Raw genomic sequence first — 21349 nt, 5'->3', positions numbered from 1 at the left:
ATGTCCGTCTCTCTGGTTTCATGAAGTGGCATAATTTAAAAATCAATTTGCTGATTTGATGAGATTAAAAGAAGGAATGATATCTTTTTGATCTAATAAACATTTCTTTTATTTCTGAAATCTGTTTGCCATTTGAACCTCAAGGTTTGTGAATTGTTCATTTATATATTCAGATATTAATGTTTTCTTAAGATCTGTGGGAATTTGATCTTATTTTCAGATATACTTTCCCTAATTTCTTACACTTTAATGTTTTTAAACTTGCAAAAAACAAGACTCCAGGAATTAGTGGGATGCTAACTGAGATGTTTCAACACATACATGCAATGTTGGAAGCACTCAACTAGAGCAAGAAATGTGGAAGATTGCTACCTGGTCAACTGACCAGAAGAGACCCGTATTTCTGTTCATTCCGAAACGAGGAGATCCAACAGAATGTAGAAATGATCAGTATTATTAAACTCACATGCAAACAAAATTTTGCTGAAGATATTTCAAAAATGCTTGCAGCAGTGCATGGACAGAAGAACGTCCAGAAAGCCAACAGATGTACAGCTTTGTAGGCCTATAGGGTTGCTCTGAGCCGGAATCAGTGCGTTCTGCAGGAAACCCCACTCTGTTTTATAAAATCACTATGAGCTGACATTGACCAAATGGCAGTGGGTTTGTTTTCCTCTCATTGTTACTTCATTCCAAAACAGTTACTGATATAGGTTCAAATTACTAACCACAACATTGCAGCTAAAACGATAGGAAAAAATGACAAAATCAGCTACTTCATAAGCCTAGCTGGAAAGAAAAACAGTAACTTGCAGGTAACGCTCCGTAATTTGAGGTGTCATTGTATCTGGGTGATGACAACTCTGACCTGAACCCATCACCTTAAAACATTACTTTAGACCAGGGTTTTTACCTTTCAGGTACATTGATACCTGTCGGGCTTAAGAGAAATGTTTGTGGTTGCTGTCATTGTAACTAACCTCGGGATATCTTCTTTGATAGAAAATAATGCAGTTTTGCTAAAGTACTGCACAGAACTTTTGCAGTCATATTCGTGTCTCCCCCTCTGGCAGTGCCACCTGGTTTGGTTCAGTCTACACACACACACACACACACACACACACACACACACACACACACACACACACTTTAGTTATGTCAGTGACTGGTTCAGCACTTGATGTTCATTCCGAGAGGCACTTGAGTGCAGCACTGAGCCCTTTTGTTTAGGGGGCCAAGGTTTGAATCACTGCTGTCACTTGTTCTCTGTGGGACATTCAGCAATGATGCAGCTGTAGAATCTGCTAGTCTTTTTGCAAAATCGGGACAATTGATCATGAGGGTGGACTGAACAAGATCATGGCACCTGGTGTGAGTGGTGAGGGGAAGAACCAGTAAGAGTATCCAGAGACAGGACAGGGCGATTGTCCAAGCAGGGGGAAGAGGGACCTCGCTATGTGGACCTAGGCTGAACCTATTTTTCAAGATCTCTGTTTGCCCATTTGTACAATGGACTCAGCATCTAGCCTGCAAGTGTGCTCCTTATTTTGGCATCTGGGGTTGAAGTCCTTCCCAGGAAGCCTCCAGAGAAACCTTCTCCCAAGGAAGGGCTGTGTTCTGGTACCACCCTGGTTTCTATGTCAGACCCATGTAGGCCTCCTCAGCAGGGCCCTGACTGCTGAACTCGGCCCACCTTTCTGAGAAAGTTCCTAGGGCCAGCCCTGTGCCTACATGAATCAGCCATGCCCTGGACTTCCAGGGCAGCGAAGCCCTTCACAGCACTTCCCAAACGACTTCACAGGCTATCAGCAGACTCAGTGCAGTTGTTAATTAAGCATTTCAAGATGGGCTTGTTGACGATGCTGGTTAACAATCATCTCATCCCCAAGATGACTAATGACCATCAGCCCCTTTGCTTCTTGACCGATGTCTTCATGGCAAAGTGCGTGGGATGTGGAGTTAGAGGACTTGATTTCAGGCCTCTCAGTGTTTCATGGGCATAATAGGGTTTGCTGTGAGGACGGAGGGGCAAAGCTTGTCAAGGCACACGGAACTATCAGTGATGCTAAACAAAACATGACCAAACCAAACTCAACCGCCATCGAGTGGATTCTGGCTCTGAGCGACCCTTCGCGAGGCTGCAGACCTTTAACCTCAACCTTCTCCTGCAGCCTCAACCTTCTCCCGCAGAGCTGCGGGCGGGTTTGAACTGCAGTAGCCCAGTGCCCAACCGCAGCGCCCCCTCAGTGGGGTTATTTTAATGATAGGAACAAGCTGGGAGACCGTACGTCTCTGGCTACAGGAGAGTGAGAGCAGCCGGGGGTCGAGATGTTAAGCTAGCCCAGGGGTGCCCCAAGAAGCCAAGGGGCGACCTGTGAGGGCACGCGTAGCCCGCAGGGGCCGGGGCGGGCCCCCGGAAGCGCCCTCCCAGTGCGGGAGCACCACTGCCGGGCTCAAGCCACCGCAGCTCGGGCTCTCGGATTTTTGAAAATCCACCCTCCTCTCCAGCAGCTTCCTCCCTGGCGCTGCGGGAAGCGATTCGCCGGCGCCGGGTGGGCGGACCGAGGCCTCCCGCGGCGTCAGACCCAGAACCCCCGCGGGCGTCCTCGCGCCGGGGCCGCACCCCGGGGACTCCTCCGGCGCGCCGCCCCCGACCCGCCCCGCGCCCCGCGCCCCCAGGGCCGCGGAGTGGCCCTTTAAAAGGCAGTGTCTTGTCCACAGTGGGCGGGCGGGGGGCTCCGACTGTCGCCGGCAGGCAGGCCCCTCCCTCCGTGCGTCCCGCCCCGGCTCCCGGCGTCGCTGGCGGGCGCGCACGGCCAGCCCCGGTCAATCCCGGCGCTCGCCTGCCCAGCGAGCAGCGTGGAGCGGAGCGCGGAGCGGGGCTCGGAGGGGCGCGCGCGCTGCTTTCCTGCGTGAGGTCTGCCCGCCCCGGGCCGGGTCCGCGTCGCCATGGCAGAGCTGGGCAGCAAGGGGGTGACGGCGGGGAAGATCGCCAGCAACGTGCAGAAGAAGCTCACCCGTGCGCAGGAGAAGGTGAGCGGGCGGACCGTGCCCTCCCCCTCGCCTCCAGGCCGGTCCACCGGGGACAGCGCGGAGAAGGCCACGGGGAGCGCCCAGGTGGCGCCCTGGCTCCCCGGGGCACCCTCTTTGGCCCACGTCCTCCGCCTCGCCGCCAGTCCCTGCGAGGACCGGAGAGCGTGTGCAGCTGCCCATCGCCTCTCGCCCCACACCTCTCGCATTTCTTTGTGCCCCTCGGCCCCTCCGCAGCAAGGGGCAGTCCGTGTTCTGGGGCTCTTCCCGCCGGCGGCGGGGGCGGGGGTGGGGGTCCAGGGCCGTGGGCTGGAGCCGAGATGGGACTCCGTGCTCTAGGCCCACGCGGGAAGCGGGCGGACCCGGCGCGAGGTCGTGGAGAGCCCCGCTCCTCCGTCTGGACCACTTTACCGGGGACCCGAGGCGTCCGCCGACTCCTCTACCCGCCTCTCCCCCTTCCTTCCCGGTGGCCTGCCCGGGAGGGGATCGGATTCCTCTCCCCAGCCGAGTTGGCGGCCTGGAGCCCCGGCCGGCCTAGATCTGGAGATGGGGGGCGCTACGTGCGCCCCGAGGAAGTGTCAGCTCCCTAGCGAGGGCGTCGGGTTTTCTGGAGCCTGTGGACCGGGTGGCGGCCCGAGCCTGCGAACCCGCACCCCCAGGGCTGAAAGCCGGCGGCTGGTGGGGGAAGGGCGTGGAGGGTGCCTTGGGCTCCTCTGGGGATCGCTGTCCTTCGACTCTCTCCCGACCCTCGGGAAGCCCTACCCCTGGGCGCCGACGCCGGAGGGCACAGCCCTGAGCTTCTTGGGGCGCCTGGACAGTTCAGGCAAGGAAGGGACTGGGGGCAGGGGGTCGTCGCCTGTCCGTTCTCCCCGCTGTCACCGTGTGTTTAATGAATTGGATTACCCCAGCTAGCTGCTGACGCCACTTCCCCTGCTGGCTCCGACTCTGAAATCTGAGATTGCAGGATCTGGTGCTCCTGCCGGGGTGCCCCCACCCCTACCCCCAGTGCTGTGCAGAGGGGCCTGCCACTCCCCGCCTATGTGCGGGGTGAGGGTGGGGGGGGAAAGAGCACCCCCATCCCCTACCGCCCCCCGCCCTCCCCGCACTGGCGGACGTTCCAGGCTTTGTGGTTGTTTATAAACAGCGACTTTTGCAGCTGGGACCTGAGGGCTCTCTTGAGGGCGCAGCCACGTGACGGTAGCGGTGGTGGGGGAGGTGGGTGGTGGGTGGTGGTGGCGGCGGTGGCGGGGCTGGGGCTGCGGCTGCCGGAGCTTTCCTTGCCTCCTCCCTGAGCCCTGCTGCGCATCATCTGAGGCTCAGATAAGAACATGTGGAAGGAGGCAAGGGCTCTTAGCCAAGCTTCACATCTGGTCCACTCCAATTCCTTTCTCCGGGAGAGAGGGGAGACTTAGAGCTCCCAAGGGAAGACTGAGAAGCACTTGGGTGCGGGAGGGACCGGGTGGTGGTGCTGGTCCCCCATGACTGGGCAGTTCTTGCTGGTGCCTAGAGCAGGCCTGAAGCTTCCTGCGCTTCAGAGGAAGCCAAAGAAGATGAATGGGAGGCCCAGGAACGAGTGCCCTGCCCCCGCACACTTTATGTCCTGTGTCTCCTTTGCCCTGGCTGCCTTTCTCTGCAGCAGCATCTGTAACGCCATTCTGGAGGCAGAAGCATGGGCTGTGTGACCTTTTTGTAAATGGCCCGTGTTTTAGTGCATGGACAGTGGACTGACTGACAGCTGCTGGCTTTGACCAAGGTCTGGCCCTAAGTAAGGCTCCTGGCTGCTTCCCAGAAGGTTGCCTTCCCTCCATTTTCTCCCTTTTTGCCCCAGGTGGTATCCTCCTCCCAATTCATACTCCCCTTTCCCCTTGGCCCAGTAACTGGGCTCCCTGCTCCTGTATAACTTGGAGCATTGTCCATACAACTATGCCTTTTTAGAAAAAAATACGATTTTACTGCATTTTCAGTGAAAGCACACAGCAAATGGGTTCCCCTTAATAATTTTTATACAAATGGTTTCTTGCCATTACAATTGTTATAATGTATCGCCATTCTCATTTTATTTTTCATTTTGTTTGTTTTGTTCCCATTGCTCTCCCTTCCCCTCTTTGCCTTGTTATCTCTGCTTTCCAGTAAATATTGACCACTGTGCCTCATATAGCTACTTGTTTAAGGGAGCACATTACACATGAATGATACTGTTTTATCTTTTAAGCCAACCTATTATTTGACTGGAAAGTCACCTTCAGAAATAGCTTTCACTTCAAGTTCAAAAGTTATCATAGGGTGATGGTGTAGGGTTGGTCCCGTACGTCTGTCTCTTTTCGGGGACTTTAATTTATTTCTCCCATTCTATCCAGGACCTTCTGTTGTTTCTCTGGTCAGACAGTTGGTAGGAGGAGCTGGGCACCATCTAAATCTTCTGGTCTCAAGTTGGAGAGAGTGTGGTTTGTGTGGGCTGTTCTGTGGATTCGTTTCTTCTCTGAGCCTGTAATTTTCTTCATTCTCTTATTATCCATATATTACTCAGCAAACTAAGACGTAGAACATTATCTTTGGAACTATGTTATGTCAATTGACTAAGTTGTCCCTTGAGACCATGGGATCAAGCCTTTTAACCTAGTATATCAAGTTGTCTGAAAACTTCCATTACTGTGCCCTCTGTGCTTATGTATGTGTGTGTGGGGACAAATACATACTACACACATGTATAAACATGCATGTTTACAGATCCATGTTTATATACTTATTTACCTGCATATGCCTTTCTATATGCATGTATGCATTAATATCTATATGGACCAAAGGCAGTTCTTCGAACAGAAGAAGGGGATAGTGTGTGGTTTAAATCAGGAAAGGTGTGGGTCAGAGTTGCATTGTTTTACCATATTTACTTTCTGTATGCTGAGTGAATGATCTGAGAAGCTAGCCTATATGAAGAAGCATACTGCATCAGGATTGGCTTTGAAGCTCTTACTGGTTAAGATCAAAGCCTTCAGTATAGATCATAACTCAACATGAAGAAAACAAGAAGCCTCACCAACGGACCAATAAACGACATCATGCTACCAGAGAAAATACTGAAATTGTTAAGGATTTTATTTTACGTGGGTGCACAATTAATGCTTATGGAAGCAGCAGCCAAGAAATCGAACGTTTTATACTGGGAAAATCCTCTGCGAAAACCTTTAAAGTATTATAAGGCAAAGATGTCACTTTTTGGATTAAGGTACACCCGAGTAACAGGTACACCTTGGGCCGCTGACCATGAGGTCAGCAGTCTGAAACTGTCACTGCGCCGAGGGAGAGATGGGGCTTCCTATTCCTGTAAAGAGTTACAGTTCTGGAAAAATCTGGGCAGTTTTATCTTGTCCTACAGGGTTGCTATGAGTTGGCATCAGCTTGATGGCAGTGAGTTTGATTTTTGGTTTTAACCCAAGCCATGGTATTTTCAATCACTTTATATACCTGCTAGACAATGAATACGGAAAACCTAAGAAGAATTGATGTCTTTAATTATGATGTTGCTGAAGAGAACAAACAAATTCGTACAGCCATAATGTGCCTTAGAAGTGAGGATGGTGAGATTTTGTCTTCCTTATTTCGGGAATGTTATAAGGAAGGGCCCCTCCCTCGCGAAGGACCTCATGCTTGGTAAAGTAGAAGGTGAGAGAAAGAGGAAGCCTTTCTGCGAAGAGGATTGACCCCTCGGGGGCTGTAACACCGGACCTCAACAGAGCAGTGTTTGTGGGGTTGACGCAGGTCTGGTAATGCTATGCTTACATAGGTTGCTAGGCCGTGACAGCACCTAACAACAACAAACATCCATATCTACCTACGCAACCAACCTCATGGCCAGTGAGTCGATGCTGACCCGTAGTGATCCTGTAGGATAGAGCAGAACTGCCCATGTGAGTTTCTGAGGCCATAACTCATTGCGGGAGTAGAAAGACCTGCCATTCTCCTACGACCTCTGTAACCATATTCATATTTTTGGTTGTTCTGACAGTTTTTATTTTGTTGCAGAATTGCATATGTTATCATCATGTTTACCAAAATCATATATTTAATTTTTAACCTTGGCCAAATTGTGCTGACTTCGCCCATGGGTCCTTGTGCCTTGCTTGCATACCCTGGATTACACCCAGCTTGCCCTATCCATACCAGTTTCCCCAGCGCCATGAGAACGCATTAGCTGACCACCAAGCAGCAGTTTGGGTGGAAGGGCTGCCCTGTCGTTTTCTCTTCTTCCTCTCTCGGCGTACCTGTCTTCCGAGACACCTGGTGTCAGTGGGGTCCAGGGAAGCCTGCCCGCTGGTGCTGTGCGGTCCTGTAGGTGGCACTGAGCCAGTTACTTCTGTCCTGCAGCTCAAGTATGTTCCTCCATGGAATCCTGGATCACGTTGAGCTGTTACTACTTACTTATTCACCCAGCTCATCCTCTTGCCCCCATCTGGGTACTCCTAGGCAGATGCAGCGCCCTGTGTCCACCACCAGCATTTTTGGGCATGACTTGGAGCCCTCCTGCAGGTCTGTGGTAGGCTGGTTTGTATTGTGAGCTACCTTTGCCTTTCTCTGTTCAAGTGCCCATGTGCCTGTTCACACCGAGCCTTAAGATGCAGCTGGGAGCAGGGAGACATGGTTCTTACTGTTGTAGGCCCTGCAGCCTCTGGCCCCAGTGTGAGTGGGGTACAAGAATGAGCTGGAAGGGTCACCTGGGCCTGCTAGCATGGTACATCTCTGATTACTGAGTGTCTTCAGCCACTCCCAGAGTGCCAGGTGCAGAGTGGTGCCTGGAGCCCAGGCCATGGCGCCAATGAGATCATCTTCCCATTGCGTTGGGCTGCTCTGACCCTCTATAAATGACTGTGCCCATTTTTGGGCCTCAGAAGTGTGGCTGGACAGAACAGACTTAGGATAGAGCCAGGGTCAGATGACAGAGAGGATTAGAGGTTGGCCCACGGATCCCCTTGGGGACGGGGGTGGCCAGTAGAAGGGACAGCTGGGAGGTGGGGGTAGGGGTGGGTGGGTGCTGGAATCTGGCCTACTCACCTCTAAAGGTCCACTGCCCAGAAGTCCTCACACAGTGTGGATGGAAAACCGAGCTTGGTTCTGGCGCAGCTGGGACAACGATGAGCACAAGAAGGCCTGGCCAGCTGGGGAGTGTGCACTTGGTCTTTCCTCCTTGCCAACCCCAGAGCCCGGGGACAGGAGTGCCGAGTGGACAGTGCAGGGGTGCAGCTGGGGTGGGCAGGACGCACGGCTGCCTGTGGCTAGCGCAGGGCCTCGCATGCCGTGCAGTAGGATGCTCTCTAACGCGAACGGGAAGGGAAATTATTTATAGAATCTGACACATAGCCATGAATCTCACCAATTTGCACCATTTTCATCTTGGTGGGCAAAGTTTCCTTTGACAGGAGCCGTATTCACTAGGTCTCTGGGGGCTGACGTGGCCTGCAGCGAGAGCCAGAACTTCACACGAGCCATTTTTTATCTTTAACTCTAAGAGTAGCCGGGCTACACCTCAGAGTAAGTATTCTTCTTCTTCTTCTTGTTTTTTAAAGTAAATCTGCTGCCCAAGACTTCTTCTTTTTTTTTTTTTAAACGTTTTGTTAGGGGCTCATACAACTCTTATCACAATCCAGACATCCATCCATTGTGCAAAGCACGGCTGTACATTCATTGCCCCAGAGTAAGTAAGTTTTCTTGTCCCTTTCACAGAAGGCCCAGGCAGGCCTGCCACTTGCCTAAATTACCATGTGCCTAAGTGACCAGTGGCTGGGCCCACCCACTCCGCTGAGCTGAAGTCTGGACCATTCCCCTTTGTCCCAGCCCTCCTCCCAGGCTGCGTTCTCGAAGGCCCACCTGACTCCATCTCTGGTGTCTGAGTGTCTGTCTACTTGCGGCTTGTCGTCTTCCCCTTCCCTGCCGCCTTCACGGTTCTTTCTTGTGTTCCTGCTTATTCTCCCTGCACTGTTCCTCTTTCCTCTAAACTTGCACAAGCTTTCACTGTGTGTGTTTTTTTAAGCCCAGTGATTTATGTAGTGAATTTTTTTTTTTGCCTTCTAGAAGATTTATTTCCTGTTAGCAGCATATGTGGGTGCTTGTGGTTATGTGTTCAGCTGCTAACCGCAAGGTCAACAGTTAGAAACCACTAGGCACTCCTCGGAAGAAAGATGGGGTTTCTGCTCCCGTGAAGAAGTACAGTCATGGAAACTTGGAAACACAGGGCCAGTTCTACCCTGTCTTATAGGGTTGTTATGTGTCAGCATCGACTCCATGGCACTGAGTTTGTTTTGGTTAGTTTTGGGTGGATACTGGCTAAGGACTGTGGGCCTGGAGAGGTGGAAGTGGGGCTCATGGGCTTCCTTGAACCCCAGTGGGCTCTGGGAAGAGCGGGGCTTCCGGAGGGCAAGCTCCCCGTGAGGAAAGGCTCTTTTGCTCAGAGCATCAAAGGAGGGGAAGTCATTGTGTTCATGGAGCGTGTGGGGAGGGGGCTTCCAAGGAGGGCTAAGGGGTGGGCCAGGGGCCATCAGTGGAGCTGGGAACTGAGGACATTACGTTAGCTCAAGAGAAAAGGTGGAATCTCACCAATTTGCATCATTGTCATCTTGGTGGGCAAAGTTTCCTTTGACAGGAGCCATATGAACTAGGTCTCTTAGTTAATGTGTGGTTGGGACAGTCCCCTGAATGCTGTGGACATCCTTGAGTCAACATGGCTTCATGAAGAGGCCTTGGCTTTCCCTCCCCCTCTTCAAAGACAGCCCTCCAAAGTCATCTTTACTCTGCGCTGGGCCTCTGGCTGTGTCCTTTCTCTTTGGACTAGGAGGCCAGGCCTGAAGGGCGAGTCCCTGTCACCCCTTATGAGCTGTAGGGCTTGGACAAAGTGAGTGTCAAGTCTCAGATGATTCTTCTTCCTGGTGCTTCTAGAATCCTTGGGTCCTGCCACACGAGAGAAGACACGAGAGCCCACCCCCCGTGTGAGGGCTAGCAGAACTGTGGGCTCTGCAGGCAGACCGTCCCGGGTTCCCTGGGCAGCCCTGAGACCGCGAGCGATGGGAGGACCTTTGTCTTTGTGAATAAACTGGCATCGCCTGTGCATGTTTTTTATGAGAAGTCCGCGACAAAATGCTTCAGAAATCAAACTTACTGCCATCGAGTTGGTCCCGACCCCTTGTGACCCCATTGGACCGAGTAGAACTGGTCCAGTGGGTTTCTGGGATGGTTACTCCTTTCAGGAGTAGAAAGCCAAGTCTTCTTCCCATGGAGCCTCTAGTGGTTTCAAACTGCTGACCTTGGAGTTAGCAGCCCAACACATAGCCCACTGTGCCGCCAGGGCTCCAACACGTGCCTTGTGCATAGTAAGTAGTCACGAATCCCAGTTCTGTAGGGCAAGGCACCAGGATGAGCCTGCACTGGGGGCCTCCGTCCTCCATCCTCCCACACTGCTCCCGGGGAATGTTCATTCCTGGTCTCTATGAACCGGCGCCGACTTGATGGCAGGGAGTTTGTTTTTTCTTTTTATAGACCTCTAATCCCTGCTGAGTCTTGAGCTGATCAAGGGTTATGAGGTGTGTCTATGGGGGAGAGATGGCCTTGGCTCTGGAATTCACAGTTCTGGGGTGACTCTGATTCTGGCACACACAAACACCACCTGGGTGAGATTTTTCACCTCGCTGGGCTTTCTTTCACCACTGTTAAAATGATGATGTGGGTCATTCATTTGTTCATTCATTCATTCACTCAGTCATAGGACAAACGACAGCATGATTAGGCAGCGCCAGACCTACCCCCTGTTTTCATGGAACTGCTGCTGCAGCCGGGGAAGACCAGCCGTAAACAAGCAGGTGAAGCAAAGACTGAGCATTGATTGGTTCAGGATTTACTCAGCATGTCCTTGGTTCAGGATGTACTCAGCACCTCCTGAATGCCAGCCCTCTGCTGGGGCGGAGAATTCAGGAGTGAAGGTGAACGTGGTTGCTCACACGGACTACCTCCAAGTCACTGTGTGGGGATTGCCTGTGGCTGCTCCAGTTTCCAGGGGAAAGGGACTCCGTGCTCACTGTTCCAGATGGGGAAGTGGGAGGACCTGCTCAATGAGGAGGAGGGGGAGGGCCGCGAGAGGGGAAGGGGGAGGAGGAAGAGAAAGGCGTCAAAGATGGCTCAGCCTCTGGAGGGCGGGAGGCAAGATTGACTTGCCCTGCCTCTCATTGTGTCATGGGCGCCCTCAGGCTGTGTTTGAGCGCCTCCTTACTCATCACTGCCATCTTTTGCCCTTGGCAAGTGATGCCCGCATCTCAGACTCAGTTTCCTCACAGAAACTAGGACAGTGATGACTGTGGGTTAAAGGGACAGGAGGAGGAGCTCCAAGGACGTGTAGCTCCCGTTAGTAGGCTTTATCCTGTCACTGTTCTTGGGCCATGACAGGCTCCTGCCTTAGGGAGCTGGAACCTGCGGGCTCCCGGGCTGGCCCGCAAAGGCCCCCATCTCCTAAAACAGTGGTTTTCAACCTGTGGGTCACAACCCCTTTGGGGGTCGAATGACCCTTTCACAGGGTTTTCCTAAGGCCTTTGAAAACACATAAATATTTCACAATATTTAATTGCATATTATTTTGTGATTAATCACTGCTTTATGTTTAATTATGTTCAATTTGTAACAACGAATATACATCCTACATATCAGATATTTGCATTTTGATTCATAACAGTAACAAAATTACAGTTATGAAGTAGCAATGAAAATGATTTTATGGTTGGGGGTCACCACAACATGAGGAGCTGTATGAAGGGTGGTGGCATTAGGAAGGTGGAGAGCCACTGTAAGGAATCCACAGATTTGTCTGGATTGGGGTCTGCAGCTGGCTCCATGCTCAGCACTGACAATGGTCAGGGCCGGGGAACTGAGGAAGCGACAGGCCAGCGCTTCCTTCCCTCAGGGAAGGCTTTGTTTAATGTTACTAATAATTAGCAAAATTTATTGCCTGCCTCTGTGAGGTTGTTACCGTACCCATGTAGCCAATGATGAAACTGGCATGACTTGACCATGGTCTTTCCCGGCTGAACTTGACAGCGTGGTCGCTCCTGGTCAAAGGTCTGCATTGCCTTCTGTAGAGTGAACCATGAGTAGACCAGGCCTGGGGAGGCGATCAGGAAATGCAAATTAGATGCAAATGTACAGTATAGCACTGTAGGCAAACCTAAGCAGGTGTTATTTTTGACAGATTCTGGTCCTTAAAATCCTCCTGATCTCCCATTACACTCTCCTTGGGGGTCTTTCCTTTTCCCAGCAACCCTGAGAGTCTAAGCCTAACCTTGATGACATGGCCTTTTCCCCTTTGGGGCGTGGGCTGGATTTGGGCCTGCGGTTCTCAGATCCCTTCAGGGAAGGGTGAACCAGTACCATGTGTGTATGTGCTGTGGGTGTACCCATGTTCCAAAGAACTACATGCAGTATAGGCTACTGTCCTTGCTCTGAGCTCATGGCCTGTCTATTTTTATTGTTGTCGCCACAACACTGCTTCCTTTTTGAAATGATGGTAGCACTGGATATTCTTGGGCTTAGGATCATCAACGCTACACATCCGGAAAACTTCCTGGTATAGAATCCAGAGCCTTGGGGTCCGTTGCTCTGATTCCTGACTCTTCCCCCTGTGGGCCTGTGGGGAGTGAGAGTTGGAGCAGGCTTCAGGCGGGCCTCTGGTGGCAAGGGGCAAGGCCCTACAATGTTGACTCCCTGAGGGATGGGGCACGGTGACACCTCCAGTTTGGCACACCTCTCATTACCTAGGCCTAATGGCTTTTCCTGAGCCCACAGTCACAGGCTCACCTCTCAGAGACACAGGTGACAGGAGAGGCAGACGGGAGGCAGCTCTGCAGGTACTGATGGCTAGAGACACTGGGATACTCATTGCCCATTGATTTTAGAGGACAGACCTCACCTCTCCACCTTTTCCAAGAAGGGCTGCTCACAGGAATTCACATTCCACCCAAGAAGGCTTCTCAGGGACAGGGATCAGGGAGTGCTGGCTGGGTCTAATGTGTTTTGGGGAGCATGGGGCATCACAGTTAGGGCCTGGTCAGGCTCAGACTTTTGTGACTGTCCTCAGATAACACTTTGTTCTTTCCCAGGCCTCTACCCTGCCTCTCTGGACCTATACTCACTGCAGTCTGGTCCAGATGCTAATTGCAATCTGGATGGGACAGAGGTCACAGCAGGGGGCTTGGAGTTGAGCTTAGGATCCTGTATGGCTCCGGCATGCCAGAACACGGTCTAGTGATGTCCTGGGGCGTGGGCGTTCATGCCCTCTTGCTGTAGCCCAAACCCTGGCTATAGCCAGCCTCTATGGCTGCCTCCACCCCATGGATGGAGCAATGTAGGCCCCACAGTAAGAGTGGGGGTAGGAGGTAGGCAGTGGGTGGTGGCTGGCAGGGTAGGCAGGGAGGGAAGGGGCAGCTGGCTGGTGGTGTAGCAGCTGCCACAGCTGCTAAGGATGGGGAGGGACTTCACATCACCAGACTTTCCCCTCTCAGCCCCCAGGGCACCACTGTCAGACCCGACCCCCCCCTGAACCCCTCACTCCTAAAATATTCTCCTTGTTTCACTGCATCAACTTCCCATACTGTGAAATAGAATGTTTCTAGCCGTGGGAACAGCACTACCAAGACCTGCAGCCTTAGGGTGACTGGAGTGTGGGCGATGATGTCCTGCTTTGGAAAGGCAGGTGGGGGCAGCCCGGGAGAGCTCTGGAAGAAGCTGGCTCTGACCGCAGACCCACACATACCCTGGGCTGGCCAGCTTCCTCTGTAGGGTGTTATTTAGGCTCCATAGGGCATTGGGATCCATACGGGTCCTATTCTGGTCAGCTTCCTCCATAAGGTTGAGACTTCTCTCCCGTATTTCTTCGAAGGCTGGTATACAACACCCTGTACCTCCCTCACCATCATAGTTCAAGCTCCTCCAAACTCTGGGTGACACCAAAGAGGGGGCTGGAGAGCTTGAGCAGTCACCCCTAACTGTCATGTCACCTTGTCAGGGCCCTGCTGTGGACACTGGCATGCAAGGCTGGGCCTTCGATTCAGGAGCCACATGGAGGTCCTGCTCCTTGGGCCTGGGTCAGAGGTCCTCAGAGGAGATACCTTGGTAGCTGGTGGTGACAGCAGTAATGTGACAGTAATGCTTGTGTTGGTGGGGGAGGGGGGCCGGGCGTGGGGGGCACACCCTCATTGCTGGGAAGGGGAGCTGGATTTGGCTCAGGCTTGTGGCTTGAGAGCTTTGCCCAGGCTGCCAGACTGGAAAAGGGAATGGGACGATGGAGAGGCATTTCCCAGCTCTCTCCAAGTCCCCCTTCCCCAGGTGCCTTTTCCAGTAGCCCATGCTGTTTCTTTGGATCTTTTGCTCAACTCAGCCTTTCCCTGGGGCTACAGCTGAGAAACATAGATGATGGACAAGCCCAGGCCTGCTTTTGGGCACTGGAGGGGCCTGGCCCAGAGGAGCCCCCCTGACCCCCCCCCCCCAGCCAGCTCTGCTCCCCATTTCTCTGAGGGACGTTAGGTGCTATCAAGAGGGTTCCGACTCTTAACCTGATGTGCCTCCGAACCAGCCCTTGCCATCCTCACAATTACTGTGATGTTTGAGCTCATGCTTACAGACACTGTGCCCATCCATCCCACTGAGGGACTTCCTCTTTTATTATTTTTACTTACTTTTTTGCTGACCCTCCAAGCATGAGGTCCCTTTCCAGGAAATGGTGTCTCCTGATAATATGTCCAAAGGGTATGAGAGGAAGTCTCCCCATCTGGCTTCTAAGGGGCATTCTGGTTGTATCTCTTCTGAGACAGCCCTGTGTGTTCTTATGGCAGCCGCAGAACTTTCAATGTTCTTCACCCACATCATCATTCAAATGCCTCAGTTCTTCTGCAGTGATCCTTATTTATTGTCCAACTTTCACATGATGACGCTGCTGACACCACCCTGGCCATAGTCAGGAGCCCTTAGTCCTCAAAGTGACATCCTTGTGCTTCAATTTTTAAAAAAAATCGTTTTATTAGGGGTTCATACAACTCTTTTATCACAATCCATACATACATCAATTGTGTAAAGTACATCTGTACATTCATTGTCTTCATCATTCTCAAAACATTTGCTCTCCACTTAAGCCCCTGGTATCAGCTCCTCATTTTTTTCTCCTCCTTCCCTGCTCCCCCCTTCCTCATGAACCCTTGATAGTTTATAAATTATTATTTTGCTATATCTTGCACTGTCCAGCATCTGCCCTCACCCACTCTTCTGTTGTCCGTCCCCCAGGGAGGAGGTTATAAGAAATCCTAGTAATCAATTCCACCTTTCCAAACCACCCTTCCTTCATCCTCCCAGTATCACCACTCTCACCACTGGTCCTGAAGGGATCATCCATCCGCCCTGGATTCTCCGTGTTTCCAGTTCCTATCTGTACCAGTGTATATCCTCTGGTCTAGCCAGATTTGTAAGGTAGAATTGGGATCATGATAGTGGGGAGTGGAGCGGGGGAGGAAGCATTTAGGAACTAGAGGAAAGTTGTATTTTTCATCATTGCTACATCGTACCCTGGCTGGCTCGTCTCCTCCCCGAGACCCTTCTGTAAGGGGATGTCCAGTGGCCTACAAATGGGCTTTGGGTCTCCACTCCACACTCCCCTCCTCATTCACAATGATATGATTTTTTTTCTGATGATGCCTGATCCCTGATCCCTTCGACACCTTGTGATCACATACAGCTTCTTCCGTGAGCATTGACCGTGGTTCCTTGTGAAATGAAATCTTTGATAACTCCCGTCTTTTCCCCTTTCCTCATGATGTTGTCTATTGGTCTAACAGGGAGGGTTTGGGTTTTCTTTACATTGAGTTGCAATTCTTACTAAAGTCCTTCATCTTCATCAGCAAGAGCTTCCAGTCTTCCTCATTTTCAACCAGCAAGGCTGTGTCATCTGCACATTGTGGTTGTTAACAAGCTTTCCTTCAATCTTGGCGCTTGCTCTTCAAATAGCCCAGTTTCTCGGATTACTTGCTCAGACTGACTAAGAGTGGTGAAAGAATACGAGCCTGGCACGCATGTTTCCTGGTTTTACACCACACAGCGTATCTTGTCCTATATGAATGAATGCCCCTTGGCACAGCTCCAGGTTCCACACGAGCCCAATGAAGTGTGACGGAGCCTCTAACATCAAAGCAGCCCACAAGCCACCACAATATGACAAACTGATAAAGGAGCAGCAATTTCTCTGAGGGAGCCTCAACTCAGATCGGTTCTATAGTCCCAGCCCATGCAAAACTGCCTTAGATTTGGGCAGATCGAGTGGATGGGATCTAACCAGGACCCAGGCCTTCTGAGAGGTAGGCAAGGAGAAACAAGGGGTTGAATGTGGGAAGGGGTGAGAAGAAAATCCAGGGATGTGGAGGAAGGAATATTGACTAGAACTGGGCCTTTAATTCTTAGGGAGAAGGCGCTCAGCCCATCAAAGCCCCTCGCTGACCCTGTGGCCCTGGGCAAAGCATTTGTCCTATCTGAACCTCTTTGGTAAATAGAGGTCCCAGGGAAAGGTGAATGGAAAGCCCGCCCCCCCCCCCCCCCCATGCTGCCCCTGCTCCCTGGCAGGGAATCTTGGGAACGTCCAGGAGCCTTCGTTTGTTGAGCTGTCTGCCTTGGCTGTGCGGAATCCTTAGGATTGACTGCAGCACACTCTCGTTTCTTCCTGTGTGGGCTGCAAATAGCTAAATTGGGAGATGATTGTTTTGCCCCCTCAAGGAGGGAAGTCCCCCACCCCTACCCCGATTGAATGAAGGGGTGAGATGAGGTGGTGAGGTTGATGGCAAAGGCGAAGGACTCCCATCATTTGCCCATCTAATCATTCCATAGAGGAGCCTCATGTGTAGCACAAGACGACAGGCTTGAGAGACTTGGACTACTGCTGGCTGGACTAGGGAACCTTAGTGTGTCCACCTAGGAGCTGGGAAGCCTGAGCTCTCCTCTCAGTGGAATAAGGTGCATTCACGCATCCTGTAAGCCAGTGATTCTCAACCTCCCTAATAGCGCAACCTTTTCGTACAGTTCCTCCGGTTGGGGTGACCCCCCAACCATCAAGTTATTTTTGTTGCTACTTCATAACTGTCATTTTGCTACTGTTATGAATCAGGTGACCCCTGTAAAAGGGTCCGACCCCCAAAGGGGTCGCGACCCACAGGTTGAGAACCGCTGCTGTAAGTGCTAGTAGGGGTTGCCTCTGGACGGGAGAATAGCCTGTTGCACTTTCTAATTGACTAATCGCCGTTGCCACGCCTACCGTTTCTCATTTGCTTCTTCTGGTGACTCATGAGGCGGGCAGGAACTCCATGGCTATAGCCCCATCAAGATGGGAGAAAGGATGACTAACAACTTGTAGCTGGACAGCCTTGCTAGCCGACAGTGGAGAGGACTCGAAGCGCTTGTTGATGATGAAGGATCGTCGCCTTCGGTATGGATTAGCACTCAACCCAAAGAAAACCAAAATCTGCACAGCTGGACCAATAGGCAACATCATGAAGATCGAAGTTGTCCAGGAGTTTGTCTTGCTTGGATCTACCGTCAGTGCTCATGGAAGCAGCAGCCAAGAGATCAAAGGACACCTTGCACCGGGGAAATCTGCTGCACAAGATCTCGTTAGAGGGCTGAGAAGCTGGGAGATGACTTTTAGAACTAAGGTGTGCCTGAGTCAAGCCATGGTATTTTCACTTGCCCTAGATCCCTGTGAAAGTTGGGCCTCGAGCCAGAAAGACTAAAGAAGAGTCAGTGCATGTGAATGGTGGTGCTGGGGAAGAATACTGAAAGCACCATGGACTGCCGAAAAGGACAAGCAAGTCTGTCTTGGAAGAAGTACGTACGCCAGAGTGCTCCTCAGAGGCAAAGATGGCGACGCTTCATCCTTCATCCTTTGGACATGTTGTCTGGAGAGACCAGTCTCTGGAGAAGGACATCATGCTTGGTGAAGTGGAGGGACAGTGAAAACAGAGAAAGGCCCTCAACGAGATGGATCGGTACCATGGCCGCAGCGATTGGGCGTGGTCACTGGAACAAGTGTGCGATGGCGCGGCACCAGGCAGCATTTCAGTTTGCTGTACATAGAGTTGCCGTGTCCAGAACAGCCACGTGGTCCTCACATACCTTCTCTTGGATGTAGCACTGGACCTAGGTGTCTCTTCTCAGGTGTTGCCCTTCCCCTCATCCAGGTGGAGAAAAGGTGATGGTGAGGGGGTTCTTGGCGTGATTATTATTATTTTTTTAAATTTATTTATTTTAACAATTTATTGGGGCTGATACAATTCTTTTCACAGTTCATACATATACATACATCAATTGTATAAAGCACATCTATACAGTCTTTGCCCTAATCATTTTTTTCTCTTTTCTTCTTTTACATTTTATTAGGGACTCATACAACTCTTACCACAATCCATACATATACATACATCAATTGTATAAAGCACATCTGCACATTCCCTGCCCCAATCATTCTCAAGGCATTTGCTCTCCACTTAAGCCCCTTGCATCAGGTCCTCTTTTTTTTTTCCCCCTCCCTCCCCCTTGGCGTGATTATTAAAGTGCAAACATAGAGAACTCTAAAGTGTTTGTAAATGAAAGTCAGTGTGTGGGGCTCCCTTTGTCAGGTACCTAGGTGTGTGTGTGTGTGTGTGTGTGTGTGTGTGTGTGTGTGTGTGTGACAGAGACAGAGAGAGAGAGAGATCGATCCTTGGAGTTTGCAGCTCAACTGGTAACCACTGTGTCACCAGGGATGGGAAATAGAATTCCCAATTAACTGGATTGATTTCTTGAAGTTTGAACAGGACCAAATATAATACACACACACATATATATTCTAAAATATAAACTGAGCAGGAATTAAAAAATTTTTATTTGTATGTCTCCTTGAAGGACTCGGTATCTGTCCTGGACGTGGACTTGGCAGGGATAGATGGTCACCATCTTCTCCAAGATCATGGCTGGCCCAGTCCTCCTGGTGGGGTTGACAGTGGGGCTGGTGGAGGCCACTGAAGGGCCACATTCTTGGTCTGGGTACAGTGGGTGTGGACCTGGCAGGGGAGAGCTGAGTCAGCATGTGGCTGAAACCTGACCCACTTTGTGCTGCCTTGCATCTGTGGCAGGGCTCAGTGCTCTGGCTGTGTTGAAAGTATATCCCAGGCTTCCTGAGCTGTAACCTTGTACCTTTTCCACTCCAAGGAGACTGTGATTCTTGTTCCTGCTCTTTGTTCCCTTTTGTCTGAGACTCGGGCCAGTTATTTAACCCTTCTGACTTTAGGTTACCTGTTAAATCCCAGCTCTGCTCCTGTTGAGCTCTTGGACCTTGGGAGATTTCTAAGCATTGGCTTTCCTGCTTGTCTGTCTAAAGGTTGAGCACCAGCTCACAGATGTCAGCCTTGCCCCCAGGTGGGCGTGGTCAAGGTGTCATAGGACAGCATTGGGTGAGTTCATTCTCTGGGTCTTGTGTGCGTCCCAGTGGGCTAACAGGATGTACAGCCTACGCATCCAAGAGTTTTCCGAGATAATGGAGATTTTAACAATTTTATTGATACATAATCCACGTATCATATATGTTGATAGTTTAATTAGATCAAGAAGAGTTATACAATCATTCTCACTGCCATGGAGTTGATGCTAACTCATAGCAACCCTGTAGGGCAGGGTAGAGCTGCCCCTATGAGTTTCCAAGAAGGTAACTCTTCATGGGAGTAGAAAGCCTGCCCTTCTCCTGCCGAGCTGCTGATGTTTCCAATTGCTAACATTGCCATTTGCAACCAATATGTAACCACTGTACCACCAGAGCTTCCTGGGCACAATCACTACCAAAATATTTTCTTCTTTCTTGTACTCATTGTTATTAGCTCCCCATTTCCCTGAAACCTCCCCTCCCCTCCAAGAAACCATCCATCTATTTACTGTCTCCATAGACTTACCTATCCTGGATTATATATAAAGAAAAATATACCCAAAATAAAAAACAAGAAAACGAACAACAATAACAAAGTAAAACAGAAAAACCTCAACAGGAAAGTAGGAAATATAAAAAACTAGAACAAATTTAAAATAGGTCAAGAGGGAGATCGAATGATGAGGTATTAATTTTTAATGTAACTGCATCTGGATAATCAGCCTTCTAATGCTTTCTTCATGATAGGAAGGCTGTTCACATCCCTGGTCTATGATCGGAGGGGATCCGCTAAGCCTTAAACTGTGTGTGGATCCTACACATGGATTTGGGACTTCTACCGTAATCCATAGCCTCTGCTAGCCAGTAACCACACTTTCAGCTCGGATACTTTCCCTTCATCATATTTGGAGTTTGTTATTGTCATCTTTGCATCACACAGGCTCGTGTGCTTCTTCAATGTGGACTTAATTGATGCCTCACTTAGATAGCTGTTTGTTTTGAGACAAGCCTTTAAGACCCCAGATGCTATGCTTTCTGATAGCCGGGCACCATCTAGTTTCTTTGCCACTTTTCTATAGCACTCTTATCTTCAGTGATCATTTCATGAGGGTAAGTATCAAGCAAGGTCACATCATAAAAACAAGTTGTTTTTAGATTAGGGTTTAGATTTGGAGATATATATATGTGTGTGTGTATATATACATATCTGTGGTCTACTTTGATGACAGAACCCTGAGGGTGAAGTGTTTAGGCCCTGGGCTGCTAACCACAAGGTAAGCAGTTTGAAACCACCAGCCACTCTTCAGGAGTAGAACGAGGCTTTCTACTCCCATAAAGAGTTATAGACTCAGAACCCCCCAGGGGCAGTTCTACTTTGCCCTTTAGGGTCATTAGGAGTCAGAGTCGCCTCCATGGTGGTGAGTGCGGTCCACTTCAGAGGTAGTGTTATCAGATCCTTGAGAAATAATGTAAATATCCTTCATGGGACTTTTCATAAATCATTACCCTAGCCAATGACATTGAATTTAAAATAATAGTGAGAAAGGGATAATAGACATATATAGAAAGTCTTCTTAGACTAAAATGTTTGAAAGGCCCACTTAATATAGATTTAAAATTTACGTGGGAGAACACTGCTTAGAGAAAACAATGAGTTAGACACAGGGCAACGAATTCAATAGCACATGTTTATTTCATTTTAACATTTTTTATTTTTTAACAGTGCAAAACTCTTTGTCTGCTGAACTATGACATGTTACACAAAAATAAAGAATAGGTGAAACAGCAAAAACATGGTAGTTTCAAGTTTCCAATTATTAGGTAACTCAAAAGCAATAGAGATTTGAACCCAAGTCCAATGACTTC

General features: G+C 50.4%; 1 protein-coding gene across 6 annotated transcripts in view; it reads left to right on the top strand.

The window, feature by feature from the left end:
* The first annotated feature begins 2709 nt into the window (after nt 1-2709).
* BIN1 (bridging integrator 1) overlaps nt 2710-21349 on the top strand; it is a 93185-nt gene continuing 74545 nt past the window's right edge. The window contains exon 1 of one of the 6 annotated variants that reach the window (XM_075529913.1): nt 2710-3033. In XM_075529913.1, the coding sequence (XP_075386028.1) occupies nt 2950-3033 (84 nt within the window). In that variant the 5' untranslated portion in view covers nt 2710-2949. The remainder of the gene's footprint in view (nt 3034-21349) is intronic. The other 5 variants (XM_075529914.1, XM_075529915.1, XM_075529916.1 and 2 more) reach the window with 5 other exon arrangements.

Source organism: Tenrec ecaudatus, chromosome 13 (genome assembly GCF_050624435.1).
Source record: "Tenrec ecaudatus isolate mTenEca1 chromosome 13, mTenEca1.hap1, whole genome shotgun sequence".
Taxonomy (NCBI): domain Eukaryota; kingdom Metazoa; phylum Chordata; class Mammalia; order Afrosoricida; family Tenrecidae; genus Tenrec; species Tenrec ecaudatus.
Note: the sequence above shows the minus strand (reverse complement) of the source record. Positions and strands in the feature narration are given on the sequence as shown.